The sequence below is a fragment of the Scyliorhinus torazame genome, chromosome 18 (genome assembly GCF_047496885.1).
Source record: "Scyliorhinus torazame isolate Kashiwa2021f chromosome 18, sScyTor2.1, whole genome shotgun sequence".
NCBI classification, from domain to species: domain Eukaryota; kingdom Metazoa; phylum Chordata; class Chondrichthyes; order Carcharhiniformes; family Scyliorhinidae; genus Scyliorhinus; species Scyliorhinus torazame.
Window position 1 is genome coordinate 37,373,214 of NC_092724.1, and position 20,722 is coordinate 37,393,935.

General features: G+C 45.2%; 1 protein-coding gene across 2 annotated transcripts in view; it reads right to left on the reverse strand.

Annotated features, from left to right (window-relative positions):
* Positions 1–10,512: 10,512 nt before the first annotated feature.
* slc1a6 (solute carrier family 1 member 6) overlaps positions 10,513–20,722 on the reverse strand; it is a 268,210-nt gene continuing 258,000 nt past the window's right edge. For both annotated transcript variants that reach the window (XM_072482585.1, XM_072482586.1), the window contains 2 exons: positions 15,107–15,241; positions 10,513–12,561 (listed from right to left, as the gene is read on the reverse strand). In XM_072482585.1, the coding sequence (XP_072338686.1) occupies positions 12,363–12,561; positions 15,107–15,241 (334 nt within the window). In that variant the 3' untranslated portion in view covers positions 10,513–12,362. The remainder of the gene's footprint in view (positions 12,562–15,106; positions 15,242–20,722) is intronic.

A 20,722-nucleotide genomic window follows, 5' to 3' on the forward strand; every position in this document is an offset into this window, starting at 1 on the left:
CTCTCCATTCGCGCTCGTGGGCAGGGAGCCATTGGCAGTCTGACGTCTTCCTAACCAGGTTCCTGAGAGCCGTGGTATGAGAGGCGAGGTTAGGGATGAACTTCCCTAAAAAGTTGACCATGCCCAGAAATCGGAGGACCGCCTTCTTGTCCTCTGCCGTTTTCATGGCTGTGATAGCAGCCACCTTGTCCGCATCCGGCCGCACACCCAACTGGGAGATGTGGTCCCCGAGGAACTTGAGTTCCGTCTGACCAAAAGAGAATTTGGCCCTGTTGAGGCAGAGGCTCTTCTCACGTATACGTTTGAATACGCGCTGGAGGCGACTGACATGCTCCTGCGGGGTGGTGGACCAAATGATTATGTCGTCGACATTGACGCGAACACCTTCAATGCCTTCCATCATTTGTTCCATAATCCTATGGAACACTTCTGAAGCAGATATGATCCCAAACGGCATCCTGTTGTAACAATATCTGCCAAAGGGGCAATTAAAGGTACACAGTTTCCTGCTGGATTTGTCGAGCTGGATTTGCCAGAATCCTTTTGAGTCGTCGAGTTTGGTGAAGAGCTTGGCGCGAGCCATCTCGCATGTGATCTCTTCACGCTTGGAAATTGGATAATGCTCCCTCATGATATTGTGACTTAGATCCTTGGGATCAATGCAAATTCTCAATTCGCCGGAAGGCTTGTCTACACATACCATGGAACTGACCCAGTCGGTTGGTTCCGTAACTCTGGAAATCACTCCTTGGTCCTGGAGATCCTGCAACTGCTGCTTGAGGCGGCCCTTAAGGGGTGCTGGGACCCTGCGAGGTGCGTGCACCACAGGCGTGGCATTCTGTTTCAATAAGATCTTGTAGGTGTATGGGAGCGTGCCTTCGAAGACATCATGGTGCTGGTTGATGATGGCGTTGAGTTGCGTCCTGACGTCGGTGTCCTGGAAGGCAGACGTGTCATCAGGAGAGAGAGAGTGAACTCTCTGAACTAGGTTCAACAGCTTGCATGCCTGCGCGCCAAGCAGGGAGGCTTTCGAGGAGTCCACGATTTCAAAAGAAGGATGGCTTTGCGTGACCTGTGCGTCACTTCAAGTTGGCACGAGCCATTGTAATCCAATAGCTGGCAGGCTGATGGAAGGATGGCTGATAGGACACAAAGGTTTTGGAAGTCAGACCACGCAATGAGATTGGCGGAGGCACCAGTGTCCAGGCGGAATCGTATTTGGGACCGGTTGATCATCAGGGTGGCACACCACTCATCGTCTGGATCGATGCTGTATGCCGTCGGCGGCTGGTGTCTTTGCTTCGGGGACAGCCTGTTTTTCGTTACGACACCGACTCGAAAAGGCGCCTTCAGGTCCTCGGTGTCACTGCTGTGTGGGAGGTCCGCATCGGACTCGGTGACCGTGGGTTGAATTGCCCGGACATTCCTGCGAGGCTGGCTGAAGCGATATGAATTGGCAGGCTGAGCTGCTCGGCAGAAGGCAGCATAGTGGCCAGGTCTGCCACATCTTAGGCATTGTCGAGATTTGGCAGGGCATTGCCGTTTAAAATGGGTGGAGCCACAGTTGCTGCACGTTGTAGCGTCAGCACGTTCGCTGCGCCACCGCGCATGCGCGGTGCGGTCATGCATGGTCCACGCCTGCGCATTACGTTCTTCGACGTAGCCGTCCCCTCGTTTGGTGCGCACAAGCGCGGGAGTCCACAAAAAGCACGCAAAATGGCCGCCCTCATCCAGGCTGAGGCCCTGAAGTTGCTCAATTGCTTGGACCCGTTCCGCCTCGTGGGGACCTTGCCACGCCATTTCAACCGCTTGGATGTGGGAATACCGACTCGTGGCGTTTTCGGGCAGGACACAGGCCTCAATGGTGGTCGCTAGGGTGAGCTGCTTTACTTTGAGGAGCTGCTGTCGTAGGGGGTCCGACTGAACACCGAAAACGATCTGGTCGCGTATCATGGAGTCGGAGGTGGGCCCGTAGCTGCAAGACTGCGCAAGGATCCGGAGGTGAGTGAGAAAGGATTGGAAAGGTTCATCCTTACCTTGCAAATGCTGTTGGAACACGTAGCGCTCGAAACTTTCATTCACCTGAACGCTGCAGTGAGTGTCAAACTTGAGGAGGACCGTCTTGAACTTTGTTTTTCCTTCATCATCCGCAAAGGTGAGCGAATTGAAAATATGGATGGCATGGTCCCCGGCCATGGATAGGAGGAGAGCAATCTTCCTGGTATCCGAGGCGTCGTCCCTGTCTGTGGCCTCAAGGAAGAGCTGGAAGCGTTGTTTGAATATCTTCCAGTTGGCCCCTAGGTTGCTGGCGCTGCGGAGCAGCGGCAGCGGGCAGATGTTGTCCATGTTGCAGGATGACGGAATGCTGGCGGAAGGCAGATCACTTGCAGGTAGGTCTAAGAAGTGCTAATATCCCTCAACTCCTGGTATCAAGTTGTGTTGGGCGCTCTGGATCCGTGGAACATATACAGGTCACCAACACTTGAAATAGTGCAACACTATTTTATTGAGTCATTAACAGTTTAACATACTCTCACTGTGGGTTAACACGATATTAGCTTTAACTAAAGACCTTTGCCTTGTCCTAACCAGTCTATGCACTCAGCACATGGTGAATGTTTCTGCTGCAGGCTGTGAGCTCTGTCCTACTAGGAAGCTGCAGCTCGACTGAGTGGGAACTCTGATGCCCCCTGTCTTTATAGTGCGTGTGCTCTAACTGGTGATAGGCTGCGGTGTTGTGATTGTTGATTGGTCCCACTGTGTGTCCATCAGTGTGTGTCTGCACCATGATATACTGGTGTATATTATGACAAGGACCTTCTCATTCACGCGGTGCCTGTGGAAGAAAATAATCACTGCTCTTGGCGGCTCATTCGTCTTTGGCTTAGGCCTCAATGACTGACGAGCCCGATCCAGTTCATACCGGGAGGGATCTTCCCCCTCCCCCTACAGCTCCGCCAACATCCTGGCAAAGTACTCCGTCGGCCTCGGGCCCTCCATCCCTTCAGGCAGGACCACGATCCTGACGTTTTGCTGCCTCAATCTGTTTTCCATGTCTTCCAGTTCAGCTCGCAGATCTCTGTTGGCCTCGACCCCCATCTGCAGCTCCTCACCGATCGAGGTGAGCTGATCGCTGTGCTGTGACATGGCTTCCTCCACGCCCTTCAGTTTCTCATCCTGATCCCGCACCTCAGCCGAAATCCTCGACACCGCCGCCTTCACCTCGGCAATCGCCTCCTTCACCAGCACCTTCAATGCTGCTTTCATCTCCTTCCTCATCACCTCCATGTGCTTTGTGAACTTTCTCTCAAGTTCCAAAGCCATCACCGTGGTCATCTTTTCTGCCGTAAGCAGTGCGGCCCACCCAGCGACCCAGACTACGACATCTTTCCAGTTACCAAGCTAACCCTTTCGATTGATGGTGAACCTTCATTCGCCCCCTTCTTCATGGCAGCTTTCTTTTGGTTTTTCGGCATCCCCCTCCTTCCTTATGTCTTCCTGCACTTAATTGTCAAAAAATTGCCCCAGGACCGCGCATTAAATTCTAAAAAATTAAGCCTCGAGCAGGAGCCACCCAACGTGCGCCTTCCTCCTCCATGCCGCCGGAAGTCGTAACCACATTAGTTTTAAAAAGTAATCAGAATATATAAATTGAGAATGATTCATATTTCTGAATGGAATATTCAAAAACTGTATTCGACAATATTAACTATTAATTGAAATTTTAATCATTATTTATTACATATGATTAGGTTAATATTTCTGATTGTAAGTGTTATAACCCTCACAAGGAAAACCATTGTTGATCTCCCTGTACGTCTCGTGGAGTACGAACTTCCCAGATAGGGGACGGAGATAACCCAGCTGGAGTTCGTTACAATTGAACATAAAAGCCCATTATGTCCACATGTTTTGGGCCTGTCGGAAGCTGGAGGGATTCTGGTGGGGGTTTGCTGACGTTACGTCAGAGGTCTTGAAGGTGGAGGTGGTCCCGAGTCCAGAAGTGGTAATCTTTGGAGTGTCAGAAGACCCGGGAGTCCAGGGGGTGAGAGAAGCCGATGTCTTGGCCTTTGCCTCCCTGGTAGCCCGGAGGCGGATCTTATTGGAATGGCAGGACTCAGGGCCGCTAAAACCGGGGTCTTTGGTGAGCGACCGAGCAGAGTTCCTCAGGCTGGAGATGATAAAGCTTGTCTTGAGAGGGTCTGTGGAGAGGTTTGTCCGGAGATGGCAGACGTTCATCGACTTCTTCGAAAATAGTTAAGATGTCAGCAGTGGGGTGGGGGTTAAAAAGGAGGTTAGGGAGGTGGTGAGTGGGGGGCGGGACGGTGGGGTGTTAGATATTTATTCTCTTTGGTTATTTGCATTCCTGCTTGCTTACTTTTTTTTCTGTTGTTGTGTTTGATGTATATATATAAATGCCTCTGCCTCAATAAAAACATAAAAGCCGGCCCAAAGCAGGGCCTGGTGTGGTCAGTTCTCCCAGCAAGCGTTGTACTGAGAGCGACTTGCTGCCGTTCTCTCCGTGTCTGAGTGGAGTTTCTCCGGGTGCTCCAGTTTCCTACCACAGTCCAAAGATGTGCAGGTTAGGTGGATTGGCCATGCTAAATTGCCCCTTAGAGTCCAAAACGTTTTGGTGGGATTATGAGGCTAAGGTGGAGGTGTGGGCTTACATGGGGTGCTCTTTCCAGGGGCCGGTGCAGACTCGATGGCCCGAAAGGCCTCCTTCTGCACCGTAAATTCTATGATTGAGCAGAATATTGTAAATACTTAAATAAACCTCTGTTCTCTTACCGCTGGCTTCCTTAAGTTACTAAAGTAAGGTACACCTATTAAGGAAGATTAAGTACAATGGAAATTAAAAATCAAGTGGTGATATATCTATTTAAAGAGGATGCAGAGACAATTACTTGTAAGAAATAAGTCATGGTGAGTTTTAAAGGGCTGATCTTGTATCTCCTCTGAGGTGATAGTAATGATAGAGTTGCAACACTCATTAGAACAGGCTATTAGCCTGATTTATGGCAGCAAAAGAATTTGCCAAATACCAAAACAAGGCAAAAAAAGCTTTGCAGTAGCAGAAATTCAGATATGATATTGGGCCAAAATGCAGAAGAAGCAGATTACAAGCGATTAATTGACTGGTTAATCCAAGGCTGAACAGGCAGACTGGATCAGGCAGAGGGCCCTGGAGATCCAAGCTGGGAGAGGTTCATGATTATGTTACCTTTTTCTTGCAAATGCTCAGAAAATTTAAAACCGGTTATATGTTCAAATTGCTGTCTGGGCACACACTCCTTTCTTTGTGGATCACTGCGCATAACACTTCTACCTCTAGATGGAGCTTTATTGGCTCCAGGAGCTGCAGATCCCCACACCTGTCCCTGAAGTATCATTAATGCACTCTGAGGGTATTTGTGTTCCGAATTTCTGTGGGTAAAGCCATTGGCGATGCAACGAGTCAAAACTAAAACTACAAACAGAAAACTGAAGAAAATGAAGAAGAGGTGACCAGTTCTTCTGAATTTACCGTTATCAGAGCACGAGGGGCAGCACGGTAACACAAGTGGATCGCATTGTGGCTCCACAGCGCCAGAGTCCCAGGTTCGATTCCCCGCTGGGTCACTGTCTGTGCGGAGTCTGCACGTTCTCCCCCTATCTGCGTGGGTTTCCTCCGGGTGCTCCGGTTTCCTCCCACAGTCCAAAGGTGTGCAGGTTAGGTGGATTGGCCATGATAAACTGCCCTTAGTAACCAAAAAGGTTAGGAGGGGTTATTGGGTTACGGGGAAAGGGTGGAAGTGAGGGCTTAAGTGGGTCGGTGCAGACTCGATGGGCCGAATGGCCTCCTTCTGCATTGTATGTTCTATGAATAAATGCTTTCAGTGACCTGACACTATGAAAGTTCTGAAGGTGCATAGATGAGGTGAGAGTGACTGTCCTTGACATCAAGGCAGCATTTGACCGAGTATGGCATCAAGGAGCCCTAGCAAAACTGCAGTCCATGGGAATCAGGGGAAAACTCTCCACAGGTTGGAGTCATACCTAGCACAAGGGTAGATGGTTGTGGTTGTTGGAGGTCTGTCATCTCAGTCCCGGGACATCACTGCAGGAGCCCTATGTTCAGCACCATTCGCGACTCCTCAGATAATGAAGCAGTCCATGTGCTAAGTTAGCAAGACCTGGACAATATTCAGGCTTGGGCTGACAAGTGGCAAGTAACTTTCACGCCACACAAGTGCCAGGCAACGGCCATGTCCAATAAGAGAGAATCAAACCATTGCCCCATGACATCCAATGGCATTACCATCACTGAATCCAACACAATCAACATCCTGAGGGTTACCATTGATCAGAAACTGAAGTAGACGAGCCACGTTAATACTGTGGCTACAAGAGCAGGTCAGAGGCTAGGAATACTGCGGTGAGTAACTCACCGCCTGACTCCCCAAAGTTTGTCTACCACCTCCAAGGCACAAGTCAAGAATATGGGCGGCATGGCAACACAGTGGTTAGCACTGCTGCTTCACAGCACCAGAGACCCTGGTTCGATTCCTGGCTGGGTCACTGTCTGTGTGGAGTCTGCACGTTCTCCCCGTGTCTGCGTGGGTTTCTTCTGGGCGCTCCGGTTTCCTCCCACAAATCCTGCGACGTGCTTGTTAGGTCAATTGGACATTCTAAATTCTCCCTTAGTGTACCCGAACAGGCGCGGAATGTGGCGACGAGAGGATTTTCACAGTAACTTAATTGCAGTGTTAATGTAAGCCAATCGTGACACTAATAAAGGTTGTAATACTGTTATGTGATGGAATACTCCCTACTTGCCTGGCTGAGTGCAGCTCCAACAACATTCAAGAAGATTGACATCATCCAGAACAAAGTGGCCCACTTGATTGGCACCCCTTCCACAAGCATTCACTCCCTCCACCACCAACGCACAGTAGCAGCAGTGTGTACCATCTACAAGATGCACTGCAGGAACTCACCTAGGCTACTTAGGCAGTACCTTGCAAACCCATTACCATCTAGAAGGACAAGAGTAGCAGATACACGGGAACACCAGCACCTGGAAGGCCCACCCCGCCCTAAGTCGCACATCATCCTGACTTGGAAATATATCGCCGTTCCTTAACTGCCGCTGAGTCAAAATCCTGGAACTCCCTCCCTAACAGCATAGTGGGTGTACCTACACCACATGACTGCAACGGTTCAAGAAGACAGCTCACCATCACATTCTCAAGGGAAATTAGGGGCGGGCAACTAATGCTGGCCTAGCCAGCGAAGCCCACATCCCATTAAAAAAATTAACCTGTTGGGAACTAAAATGTCTTAATTTCCATTTAATAATGAAGATGGAACTGCAGACATGACTGGGGTTGATGACCACTAGCTGTTCACAATGAGAAATCCTATTGAATCTTTGAGCAATACTGTCTCTTAAAGAGATGGTGGGGATGGACAGAAAAATGAGTGCGTGACATATATATCGATTTTCATACCATAGAAAATTGTGCATTCTGGTTGTTATTACCAAGAAGAACTGGCAACAAGCTCTTTCCTACTGTCTTTTAATACTGATTTTTAAAGAACTTTGTTTTATGTTTTGAGCAATTTCAGTGGAGGTTCAGTTTGTTATGACTTCATGGAGACTGGAAACGTTGAGAGTGTCACACAATTGAATTTTTACTTGTCATCGCTCTTTGTACCGTGAATGTATGAGATGACTGCACAGCGAGAGTTGCTGCAATTAACCAGATTACAATGGAAACATTCATTTGCAGAGTTGTGCCTTGTTGCAGACAGGAAACTCTTTCATTACAGGAGCTTAAAAAAAAGAAACTTGTGTATCAACATGTGCATCAGATAGTGAAGTGCACACTAGGTTAATAGACAAAAATACTCCATTAACCTCAGTAACCTCTAGAACATGTGAATCATGAATGATGTGGCAATTTATTAACAAAATAACTCTTGTTTCTTTATATATTATTATATCGGGTGGCACAGTGGTTAGCATTGCTGCCTCACAACTCACAAGGTTCAATTCCAGCCTTGGGTGACTGTCCGTCTGGAGTTTGCACGTTCTCCCCATGACTGCTTGGGTTTTCTCTGGGTGCTCCAGTTTTCTTGCACAGTCCACAGATGTGTCATTAAGGTGGATTGGCCATGTTAAATTGCCCCTTCGCGTCCAGGGACGTGTTAGCTTAAGGGATTATTGGGATAGGGTAGGGAAATAGGCTTGGATGGAGTGCTCTTTCAGAGGGCCGGTGCAGACTCGATGGGCCAAATGGCCTCCTTTGTACTGTGTGAACTATATGATAAAGGAAACTTTTAACAACATGACACTCTGGAGGCGACCTGCCCCCGTTCCTACAGCTGGCCCTTTACCTAATTAAGGGAAAAATCGCAGCCAGGTGCTGTTTCGTGACAGAGGTGGGTTTACAGCCTGGACTCCAACTCATTTTCCCTTTTCTGTCTCCTGTGGGAAAATTCGTCCCGAAGAGTATCTGCTAGGCTTTAGTCTGCATGTAATCATTGGTAATTTAATTGTGTCGAGGGCAGCATGGTGGCACAGTGGTTAGCATTGCTGCCTCATGGCGCCGAGGTCCCAGGTTTAATCCCGGCTCTGGGTCACTATCCGTGTAGAGTTTGCACATTCTCCCCGTGTTTGCGTGGGTTTCGCCCCCACACCCCAAAAGATGTGCAGGGTAGGTGGATTGGCTACGCTAAATTGCCTGTTAATTGTAAAAAAAATTTACAATTTTATTGTACACTAAATTTTTTTTAAAAAATTGTGTCGTATATTCTCTATTCTTGACAGTAACTGTAAGGCTTCATCACAAGCTGTTTCCTGTCTTGTATGATATGGTGTGATGAGCTGGAATTTGTACTTTCTGTTCCACCAGGTCCATATTGTTCTTCATTCACAGGAGTTGTATTTCCATCATCACAAATCAACATCATTGGAACAGTTTACCTGGTTATTATCACATAGCTGTTTACAGGACCTTGCTCTGTACTATTTGGCTGACATGTTTCCTACATTAGTACAGTGACTACGTCTTAAAAGTGGTGGTAAAGCGCTTTGGGATATTCTAAGGCTGTGAATGGCGCCGTAAAAATGCAGTTCTTCCTTTTCTTGTGCTACCATCTCATTCATGTAATTGTTTACAGAGCGCAGTGCATTTCAAAAACGGAAAAATGACAGAAATGTAAAGTACAACTTCTGGCTGATGAGAGATCTTCAACATGCACCAACAGCAGTTCATGGTTTAAACTCGCACTGTCCCAGACACTCCCAAATCCACAGATAAATCAGGATTTACTTTCCAGAGCTTTCATTGTGCCTGCACCGTTAATGTTGGAGCGACATTTAAGGTTCGAGAAATGCTCAGTATTCCTTTTCCCTTTCGACCTATGTTCATGAATACATCCCCACATGGCACCTAGACAGGCCTGGTCTGTATTTGCATTACCGTATTTGAATTACTCATGAAATGAGGCTTTGATGTGAACAGTTGTCAAATCTACTCAGTTAATAACAATTAGGATTGGTTACTATTGTGTGTGTGGAGTTTGCGCATTCTCCCTGTGTCTGCGTGAGTCTCACCCCCTCAACTCAAAAGATGTGCAGGCCAAGTGGATTGGCCACGCTAAGTTGCACCTTAATTGGAAAAAAAAATAATTGGGCACTCTAGATTGATTTTAAAAAAGTATTGCTTATATATCTGTCCATAGACTTTGTAATTGTTTCAGCAGTTGATCCTGTGAACAAATTTGTAGGATGGAATTTGTATTTCAGTTTGTGTGGAGTTTGCACATTCTCTCCGTGTCTGCGTGGGTCTCACCCCCACAACCCAAGGCGTAGTGTAGGTGGATTGGCCATGCTAAATTGATGATAATCTTTTATTGTCACAAGCAGGCTTACATTAACACTGGAATGAAGTTACTGTGAAAAGTGCCCCTTAGAGTCATAGAATTTACCCTACTTAAGCCCTATCCCCGTAACCCCATCCAACCTTTTGGGACATAAAGGGAATTTTAGCATGGCCATTCCAACTAACCTGCACGTCTTTGGACTGTGGGAGGAAACCAGAGTGCCCGGAGGAAACCCACGCAGACACGGGGAGAACGTGCAGACTCCGCACAGTGATCCAAGCCAGGAATCAAACCTGGGATCCTGGAGCTGTGAAGGAACAGTGCTAACCACTGTGCTACCGTGCCGCCTTAATTGGAAGAAAAAAAGAATTCGCACTTAAATTTTTTTAAAAAAGAAACAAAAAGTTTCACAGTAACTCGGTGTGCAAGTGTAACAGAAAGAAACAAGGTGAGGCATGGTAGCTCATTCCTGTGCTAGGGTCTTCCCATATCTCAGCACTTTTGAAATTTGCCTAAATGCCATTAGAAACAAGTTGAGTGCTATAAACAATCTTATAGAAGATCAATCTGAAAATGCTAGATAATACAGAATGTATGTAGAAACTACATATTTAATTGTAGCAAGATGCAAACCCAAAATCAGTGTAATAGAGGAGACTTTACTCAGTCAGTGATATGGAAGTACAATGTCTTGTTTGGATTGAGTACACGTTTCTGATCTTATGCCACATATTTTGAGATTAGAAATACATCACAGATATTGTACATTTTACATCGTCTGACAATGAGAACATCTGAAGATTCAGAAATGTTACTTTTAGAATGTCTGAAAGTATTCTACCCCTATACTGATGCTATGAATGTGCGCACAATTCAATGTCTAATTGATGCCATGTAGCTGCAGCTATTCAAAAGATCTACTTTAACATTATTATCAGGGCTTTCCCTAAGATTATGTGCCTGCGTCACCTTGTCTGATTATTGTTTGCTACAATAACTAGTTAATAATATCTTGTTTAATTTTATTTTGCTTCTCTAGGCTCATGATTGCAAAGAACAATAATTGGGGCAGAGTAATATTGTGAAAGGAGAGATACTGCAGACTTCCTGCTTTCCGGTTGGATCTGCTGACATGTCTTGGGAACGCGACAGGATGTATAGGAGAAAATGAAATACAGAGACTCGTATCAGGACCTCAGAGTCACATCTACTTTGCCACACGTCTGGCCTAGTTATGGTGGAATCTCCCCCCACCCCCGTAAGAAAATGCAGGAGCTTCATGTCAATATGAGAGAGCGCTGGTCTGAGGTCTCACTTGTCCCTTTCCTCCTTACACTACGTCTATAAAGGCAGAAATTAATGGCTATGATTACGGGATATTCAGGGTTTCCCTCTGGGTCTCAATGAAAATAAAAATTGGACGAGATGTAAGACAGGTTGTTGATATGCCCTCATCCACTTTACCCATCATCCACTTTACTCTATAATACAAGTCAAAATCTCGCTGAACGCTCATATGGATGCAGCACCATATCTTAACCCTATAGGCACGACTTACAACAGATGAAGAAAATCAGTTCCTTGTTAGATGTCTGCCAAGACATTAAAACTTTGCAAAATGTAACCAGTTTAACACAGGAACACGGCAGAATATCATTGTGACAATCTCAGACTATTTCAGCACGTTGGTTTTGTTGCTCCATATCAGTGCTGTCTAATACCATCCTAGTTCCCGGCCCTTTCTCTGTCCCTTTGAATTTTTTCTTCATCAAGTATTTCTAATAAAAATTAATTATTTTCTGACAATGGGGGAAGATTACCTCGGTGTATCGGGTATAGCAAAATCAGAAACATATTTACAATTTCATTACACCCAGTACACAATAGGATCTTGTCCCAACTAGCAAAGTGCTACTGAGGCATCTACCTGGTTTAAGTTCTAGTTAAAGACAACTCCACATACATGCATGTACAAAGGCACATCCATGTAGAGACCTGTACACATGAATATGCATAAATACTGTCACGCACACTCAAACTGATGTCTGTGCTTTTGTGTCAATATGTGTACATATTTATCTATATGTGTGTTTGTATCTATGTGTATGTGTGTTTATATATGTGTGAGGGAGACTATATGTGTTTGTGCATGTGTCTATATGTATGGATATGTGTCTATAATCACAATAATGTGGACCTACCACAGAAAGGCATACAAACATAGATGGAGACATGCATACATGAAGATTCATACATTATGTACACACAAACATGGACATCCATATGTACATGAACACACTCATACGTGCATACACATGGAGATACACATGCATACAGGTCTGCCCCTATACTGTGAGCTTCTTGCTGATGTAATTAGATTATTTTAGACATTCCTTTGTTGACTAGTTTGATTAGAAATGCACAAACACACAATTTACATGGTGGTATGTTTTTATCTCTACAGTGCTGAGCCTGTCTTAGTTTCAGGGTCACATCATGGTCTCGCTATCCAACTGCTTCTGGTTTTCATGCTCCTGGCAGATCAGCTGATAAGGCTTCTCATTTTCTTCAATGACAGAATTTCCAACTTCTGCATCCGGTCTGTGTAGTTCATGCCTTGACAGGTGCTCCACAATGCCCGCTCCCACTGAGTCACCAAGCACATTAGTGGTAGTTCGCAGACGATCCCTGAAAAATAGAAGCAGCATTTATTTCCCTGGTTTCTGGGAAAACCTGATGACCTCTGCTGAACAATAAAGTTGTATCTTTTTTTTGATGTGAGACCTGGCACAGAGAATGGCCACAGTGCCCAGGAATAGATTGTGAATTAAATTCCGGTAATCTTGCACTGTTTACATGAGGAGAAAGTTCTTTCACTGAGGGCGTCAACGGAAGGTAATACTCTGGGCCTTTGATTTCATCTATGAGACCTGGCGCTAGGGGATAAAACCTTCAGCACAAAAACAGCAGATTGGATTGCAGTCTTTTAGCTTTTTATGTGGCGCCAGTCAAAGTGTAACCGGTTGAAAGGAAACATTGTGGCATGGATACCCATCGCCTACAGAAATGCTGGGTAGCTTTACCATGGCACATTTTACAGGGTGCCAAACATGTTGGTCTGCTCTGAGGTCCTCTGAACATTGGACCCTCTTTTGATCCTTTTAACCTAATTTCCTATGCAATCCCAGTGGCTCTACTGCAGGGAGAATACACGTTCACCACCAAACAGCGAAACTCTCCTTTGGTGCAGTTTGCGAATGAGAAACTCCACAACTGTTTCACAGAATGCAGTGGTTCTTTGCTCGTGCTGCACTATTTATTGTATCTTTTCTTCTAACTGCCACCCCCTTGGATTGGAACTTCAGCCCTATGAGAGGATGTACCATATGCCTCAGAACAATTGTCAATGGGAGGCCTAATCCCAGCTGAGAGCTTGCTCTCTACATTTCATTAGATTGGCCCTGAAAGATTCCACTGCTTTATTTTATTTTGGATGCACAGTAAGGTGCCAGCACATTAGTCCCATAGTTCAAACTCCAGTGCCAGGAAGTCTACCACATAATAACGTTTTTTAAAAAATCATTTACAGGACAAGAGCATTGCCAACAATTATTGCCCATCCCTAATGGCCCTTGAGAAGGTGGTGGTGAGATGTCTCCGTAAACTGCTGCGATCTGTGTGGTGAAGGTACTTCCACAGTGCTGTTTGGTAGGGAGTTCTAGGGTTTGAACCTAGCCACGATGAAGTGGCAGTCTTGTCCCATAGCAGGATGGCGTGTGCCTCAGAGGGAAACTTCCAGGTGGTGGTTTTCTCATCAGTCTGCTGCCCTTGTTTATCTAGCTAGTACAGGTCATGGGGTTGGAAGGTGCTATTGAAAAGTCTTGGTGGGTTCATGATGGTAATGTATTTGGATGTCAAAGGGAGATGGTTAGACTCTGTATTATCAGAGATGGTCATTGTCTGGTACTTGTGTGACATGAATGGTACTTTTCATTTATCAGCCTAAGCCGGAGCGTCGCTCAGGTCTCATTGCTTGAAGACATGGGGTGCTTCATATCTGAAGAGTCTGGAATGGTACTGAACACTGAGCAGTTTCAGTGATCATCCCCACTTCTGACCTTATGATTGAGGAAAGGTCATTGATGGAACAGCTTAAGACAGTTGATTCTAGGCTACCCTGCAAAACTCCTGCAGCAATGTTTTGGGACTAAGATGATTGGCCTTCAATAGCCTTAACCATCTTGTGCTAGGTATAACTCCAGCCAGTGGAGGGCTCCCCCCCCTTTTTTTTTTTTACAAGGGCTCCTTGATGCCACACTCAGTCAAATCCTGCCTTGATGCCAAGGGCAGTCACTCTTGCCTCACCTCTGGAATTTAGCTCTTTTGTCCATGTTTGGACAAAGGCTGTAATGAGGTCAGGATATTGAATGACCCTGGCGGAACCCAAACTGAGCATCAGTGAGCAGGTTATTGCTGAGTAAGTGCCGCTTGATAGTGCTGTTGGTGACATCTTCCATCACTTTGTTGATGATTGAGTGTAGGTTAATGAAATGATAATTGGCCAGAATAGGTTGGTCCTTTTTATGAACAGGTTGAACCTTGTCAGTGTTGTAGTTGCGCTGGAACAGCTTGGCTAGAGTCACAAGTTAGCTCTCGAGCAGAAGTCTTCAGGTTGCACTGATTTACGATACATGTATTATAAAAATATCTTCTGAGTACAATCTATTACCAAATATAAAATGGGTATCATTGCAGGGGCAGCACGATGGCACAGTGGTTATCACTGCTGTCTCATGGCGCCGAGGTCCCAGGTTTGATCCCGGTTCTGGGTCACTGTCCGAATTGAGTTTTTACATTCTCCCCGTGTTTGCGTGGGTTTCGCCCCCACAACCCAAAGGTGTGCAGGGTAGGTGGATTGGCCACGCTAAATTGCCCCTTCATTGGAAAAAATGAATTGGGCATTCTAAATTTATAGTTAAAAAAATAGGCATCATTGCAATATTCCATTCCCTGAATGAGGTACTTGGAGTTTATCAAAGTAGATCAAATGCACATTGGCTACTTCTGCCCCAAGGAGCTCTGTTCAATTGGGTTTGCAAAACCGTCTCTCGTATTACGTAATCCTCAAGCCCTTTAACCAATACTGACTGGTCCTTCGCTGAATCTTTCTAATTAATAATTTAGTGCAAACACTGTAATGTTAACAGGCAAGAACAATACTGAGACTGCGTACAGGAACCAGTCCACTGCGATGATCAGGGTGATGTCCTCTGTGGGAAGTCCAACAGATGTCAACACTATCACCATGGTAACAAGACCAGCCTGTGGTATTCCGGCAGCTCCAATGCTGGCTGCTGTTGCAGTGATACTATATGGTGAAAAAGAAAGCAGAGTCTGTAAACATATGCAAGCTGATCAACGATTTCATGCAATTGAAATTGTTTGAACTTTTTATTCGAAGAACAGTCGACCTTTCAGCCCCTCAAGCATGTTTTGCCATTTTGTAACTCATGGTTGATCTGCACCTCAACTCAATTTACCTGCCTTTGCTCCAGATTCCTTGGCATCCTTACCTGATAAACCCTTGGAGGGTGAAAGGAACTCATGAATTTGATAGATTGTTCTTATCGGTTCGTTTTGCAACTCCAATGTTTTAGATTCACTGTACCAGGGTTCCTGCTCTGGTGATAAGAGTAGCACTGAGGTACCTCAGGTCACCTGCGGCTATGACATAGATTTTGTCCTGGGAACTGGGTCAATTATGCTGTTGGGGTAGCAGCCTGTACACTTGTAGGTGCAGCAGAGATGACTGCCCTGAAAGCTGGCTGCAAAATCTCACGGGGAGAATGTGCAGTACTCTTCTGCCACATTCTCTGATTTGATGGGAAAAGAATGAGGCCACCCAACTCACTGGCCATGGTGCCTCCTGAGCAGAGCTTTCTAATCAGTCCCACTTCCTGGCCATTTTCTTATAACCTTGCAATTTTTCTCCCTTCAAGTAATTATCCAATTCTCTTTTGAACGTCACTGTTATATTATAGGAACACATGACTTAGGAACGGGAGAAGGCCGCTTGGCCCTTCGAGCCAAGTAAGATCCGCCATTCAGTAAGATCACGCTGATCTGCTTGAGCTCTCAATTGCACTTTCCTGACTGACCGTCAATACCCTTCACTCCCCTGTCTATCAAACATCTGTCTAACGTAGCCTGGAATATATTCAATGACCCAGCCTCCACTGCTTTCGGAGGAATAGAATTCCAAAGATTAACAAGCCTTTGAGAGAAAACATTTCTCCTCATCTCCATGTTAAAAGGGAAGCCTCTTATACTTAAACTGCATCGCCGGTTCTAGTCTCACCATAAGCAGAAACATCCTCCTAAGTCCCTAGCACCCTACTTAGGCCCACGCCTCCACCTGTAAACCCATCTAACCTTTTTTGGACACGAAGGGCAATTTATCATGGCCAATCCACCTAACCTGCACATCTTTGGACTGTGGGAGGAAAACCACGCAGGCACGGGAAGAATGTGCAGACTCCACACAGACAGTGACCCAAGCCGGGTATTGAACCTGGGACCCTGGAGCTGTGAAGCAACTGTGCTAACCACTGTGCTACCATGCTGCCCATGTTTTCTTTGTCTTAGATCTCTGTCCTTTAGTTAACAACCTTTTTCCACTGGAAATAGCCTCCACTTATTTACTTTATCAAAGCACTCTTGCTTCCCATTCCCTCCAGTGGAGGGAACAAGCACCCTTTAAAGAGCTGAAGATTTAAGGGCATTTATATATGCCGTCTTTCCAATAGAGAAAAGGGGCATTCAGAATTGGTTACCTTTCGCTTTGTCACTCTTGTTGTCTGGGGAGACGATAATGGCTGAATTCCCTGGGCTAGTCTGTGAACTCACTCAGATCAAGAAATCTTTGGAAGAAGCCAGATGGACAAAAGACTTCCTCTCCTAAACGGAAATTTAGGCCAGATTTTACATGGAGTGAAATCCTGGTAAGTCTGGTGTCTCCCTATCACCCTCCTCCCAGCCTACTAGAATTTCAGACCTTGGTGAAATCTGCCCACCATCTGCAAATAATGGGGATCCTACAAAGTAGTTTATCTGGGCTTCCAGAAGACATTTAATAAGGTGCTCAACAAAAGGTCAATTCTCTAGGTATGATTACATGGGATTGAGGGTAATATGTTGGCTTGGATAGAAGATTGGTTAATCGACAGAAGGCAGAGAGTCGGGGTAAATGGGTCTTTTTCTGGTTGGCAAGATGTAGCCAGTGAGGTGCCACAGGGTTCAGTCCTCGGGCCCCAACTATTTACAATATATATTAATGACTTGGATGCAGGGATAGAAGGTAATTTGTGGATGACATTAAAATAGGTGGGATAATAAATTGCAATGAGAAAATAAGAAATTTACAAATGGATATAAATTGGTTAGGCGAATGGGCCAAAATTTGACAGCTGGAGTTTAATATAGATAAGTGTGAGGTTATCCATTTTGGTTGGAAAAATGGAAAGGCAACTAATCGAAATGGAGATAACTTTCAGAGTGCTTCGGTGCAGAGGGATATGGGAGTCCTCGAACATGAATCGTAGAAAGCTAGTATGCAGGATCAACATGTAATAAGGAAGGCAAATGGAATTTTGGCCTTTATAGCTGAAGGAATGGAGTATAAAAGTAGGCAAATGTTGCTGCAACTGTACAAGGCATTGGTGAGACTGCACCTAGAGTATTGTGTACAATTTTGGTTACCTTATTTGAGTAGGGATGAGGTTGCATTAGAGATAGTTCAGAGGAAGTTCACTAGATTATTCCTGAGATGATGGGGTTGTTTAATGAAGAGAGATTGCGCAGTTTACTCTCTCGACTTTAGAAGAATGAGAAGAGATCTAATTGAGCTAAAAAAAAAGATAATAAAAGGTACTGCTAAAATAGCAGATGCTTTCTCTTATGGGGAAATCTAGAACGAGAGGTCATAGTTTTAGGATAAGGGGTGGCAGATTTAAAACAGCGATTCAAAGTGTCGTGAATCTGTGGAATCCACTACTCCAGAATGCGGTGGATGCTTGGACATTGAGTAAATTTAAAGAGGAGATAGACAGATTTTTGGGTTGAAGGGTTATGGAGAATGGGCGGGAAAGTAGAGTTGAGGTCGTGATGAGATCAGCCATGACCTTATTGAATGGCGAAGTGGGCTCGTGGGGCTGAATTGTCTATTCCTGCTCCTAGTTCTTATGAAGAGAAGCTCACACACAGGAGAGGGGACTTTTCACATGTAATGAGTGTGGGCCTTTGATACTTTTGAATCACAATTATATTTGTAAAACTAATGAATGATCTGATAGAATACACTCTGCACGCTACTTAAGTACTTTCTCCCACACTAAACTGCACATTGAGCAACAATACTACTATACTTTGGCAACTAAGGTTGCATCAGGGTTCTTTGGCAAGAGCAGTGATCCAAGCCATTAATCCACTGCATCAACAGAAACCTCCTGTGAAGTAATAGGAGACACTGGTATCCAGAAGCTGACCCCACCTAGAGACCCAATGACATAGAAGATGAGACTCCTTATATTACTCCCTATGACAACCCAACAGAAGAGGTACACCATCAACCAAGCACTCGGAGAGAAGGATTACATTGGCCTCAGGAGTGTCAAAGCACTGAATAACATTGGTATACCACATAACAGTGTTTGTAAGTAAATAGTGCATAAACTATGATGTGTGCTCACTACATTTTTAGTCGATGCAATTTATCCAAATTATACTGACAGAATTAATTGCTGTATTTACATACTTAATAATAAATAATTAGAGAAACAATTAGGCAGTTTGACCAAAGTCACATTACCCTAGAAATTATTCTTATAGATCACCAATATTAGAAATAACACATGATCCACAAGCAGAAAAGCACAGCCTTCAAAGCAGTGTGAATATTCTCTCAGCTGTAATGGGACTGGAGTACAGATTCCTCACACAATGAAACGAGGGTTGGAGTGGCGTAGAGGGGGTGGGGAATGTTGACATTAGTTGCTTACCTGCACATAATGCTTAGCATAATATTGTCCATGTTGCACAATATCATTTTACTGATTAACACTCAGGCAGGCATATAGGAACTCGAGGAAACGTGACAGATGAGAAAAGGCTATTTGGCTGAATGAGCCCAGAAATAATACTCTAGCTCATGCAGCCTCACCTCTTCGATGTTCCTTATAGCACAACTGTAGTTTCCATCCACAAGACTAAGATCCTGCTGAATCATTCAGAGGAGTTGTACAGATTTCGCCGTCTCCTAATGGGGCATGTTGTAGTGCGAGGCAAAGCGACGAGGCACGTTCAATCACAACGGTGATTTATTTAACTAAGAAGAACTTTATTTACAGAAGTTAACTCCAACACAGGCCTAGTCCCAATGACTCCCAAGGATACTCTGACAACAACCCAACAACCAGGCCTGTGCCTAGATGCCCCTTAGGCTGAGGTTCGCACCTTCCATCCCCATAGACTCCGGGCTGGTCATTTGGCACGCGAAGGATCGACCCTTAAAGGGGCCACGCTACCACATTCCTCCCCTTAAATTCCCTTACAAATCCATGAAGTACAAAAACTCTCATTTACAATTATATACAGTCAAAGAAGGTGACAGTAAGGGAGCATCAATTAAAGTTCATCAGCTCAATCTATCAGGTGACTTTCTAACACTTGATCTAGGTCCTTTGAAAGAGAAGTAGGGTTGTCCATTGTGACAGATCCTATTCACTACTTCATTCACCGTGTGTTGATAGGTGACGGACGGTGTCGGAATGTTTGTTCCATATAGAAAGTACAAACGGATGTGCAAATAATGGGGGAGGAGGAATCAAGAGCACAAAAGAGGTACATGCACAACGAAAGCATGAGAAATAAAGAAACGATAAAGAAAGACATAAAAATATATCAAAGAAAGACTGTAGATGTAGCAGAAATGAAAGTAGAATCGAAAATGCAAGTGAAACTGGATGGATCCATTAATTTCAAAAATACAATTATCAGGCCTTAACACCTGATAGAACCTCCAAGTTAAATTATCCATTTGCGTGAATCACAACAGGTTCCCAAAGACATGCACCTGTCGAGCAGAACTTACCAATCCACCTGCCCTGCACATCTTTGGGTTACGGGGGTGAGACTCATGCAGACACAGGGAGAATGGGCAAACTTCACACGGCCAGTGACCCGCGGCCGGGATCGAACCCGGTCCTCGGTTCCGTGAGGCAGCAGTACTAACCACTGTGCCACCGTGCCACCCCCAGAACTCACTGGAGTTGCACAGGTGAGAACAGTCCCCAGGAAAGAGGATGGTCATGCCCGGGCAATGCCAAGGGGCAGTGCCCATGGATGTTCCGTGGAGGGTTGTGTTGTTGGGGGAGGACAGGGGTTCTGTTTCCGTGGGGGCAGGCTTTGTGTTGGTGGTTCTGTGGAGGAAGTGGCAGGGGGCAGGAGGATGAGTTTCATATTGGGGGGGGGGGGGTAGCATGGCATTGTGGGCCTCCCATTTCATTTTTTGGCAATGAGTTAAAAATAAGTCGGGAAATCCCGCTAACGCCACTGACGGCCTACCCTCCAATTTTTCCACCTGGAATGACACTGCTAAAAAATGACACAATTCCGTCAATATGTTTGTTATGTTACATTTACATAATTTACACAAACTTTTGACCATCACATGGTATAGGGATCAGTGCACCGAAACAAATTAAGTGTTTGCTGAAAAGGTCGGCAAATTGCAAAGATAAAACTAAATTGAAAAGTTTTTATTTGGACTAACTTTGATTTCAATTCAACTCCC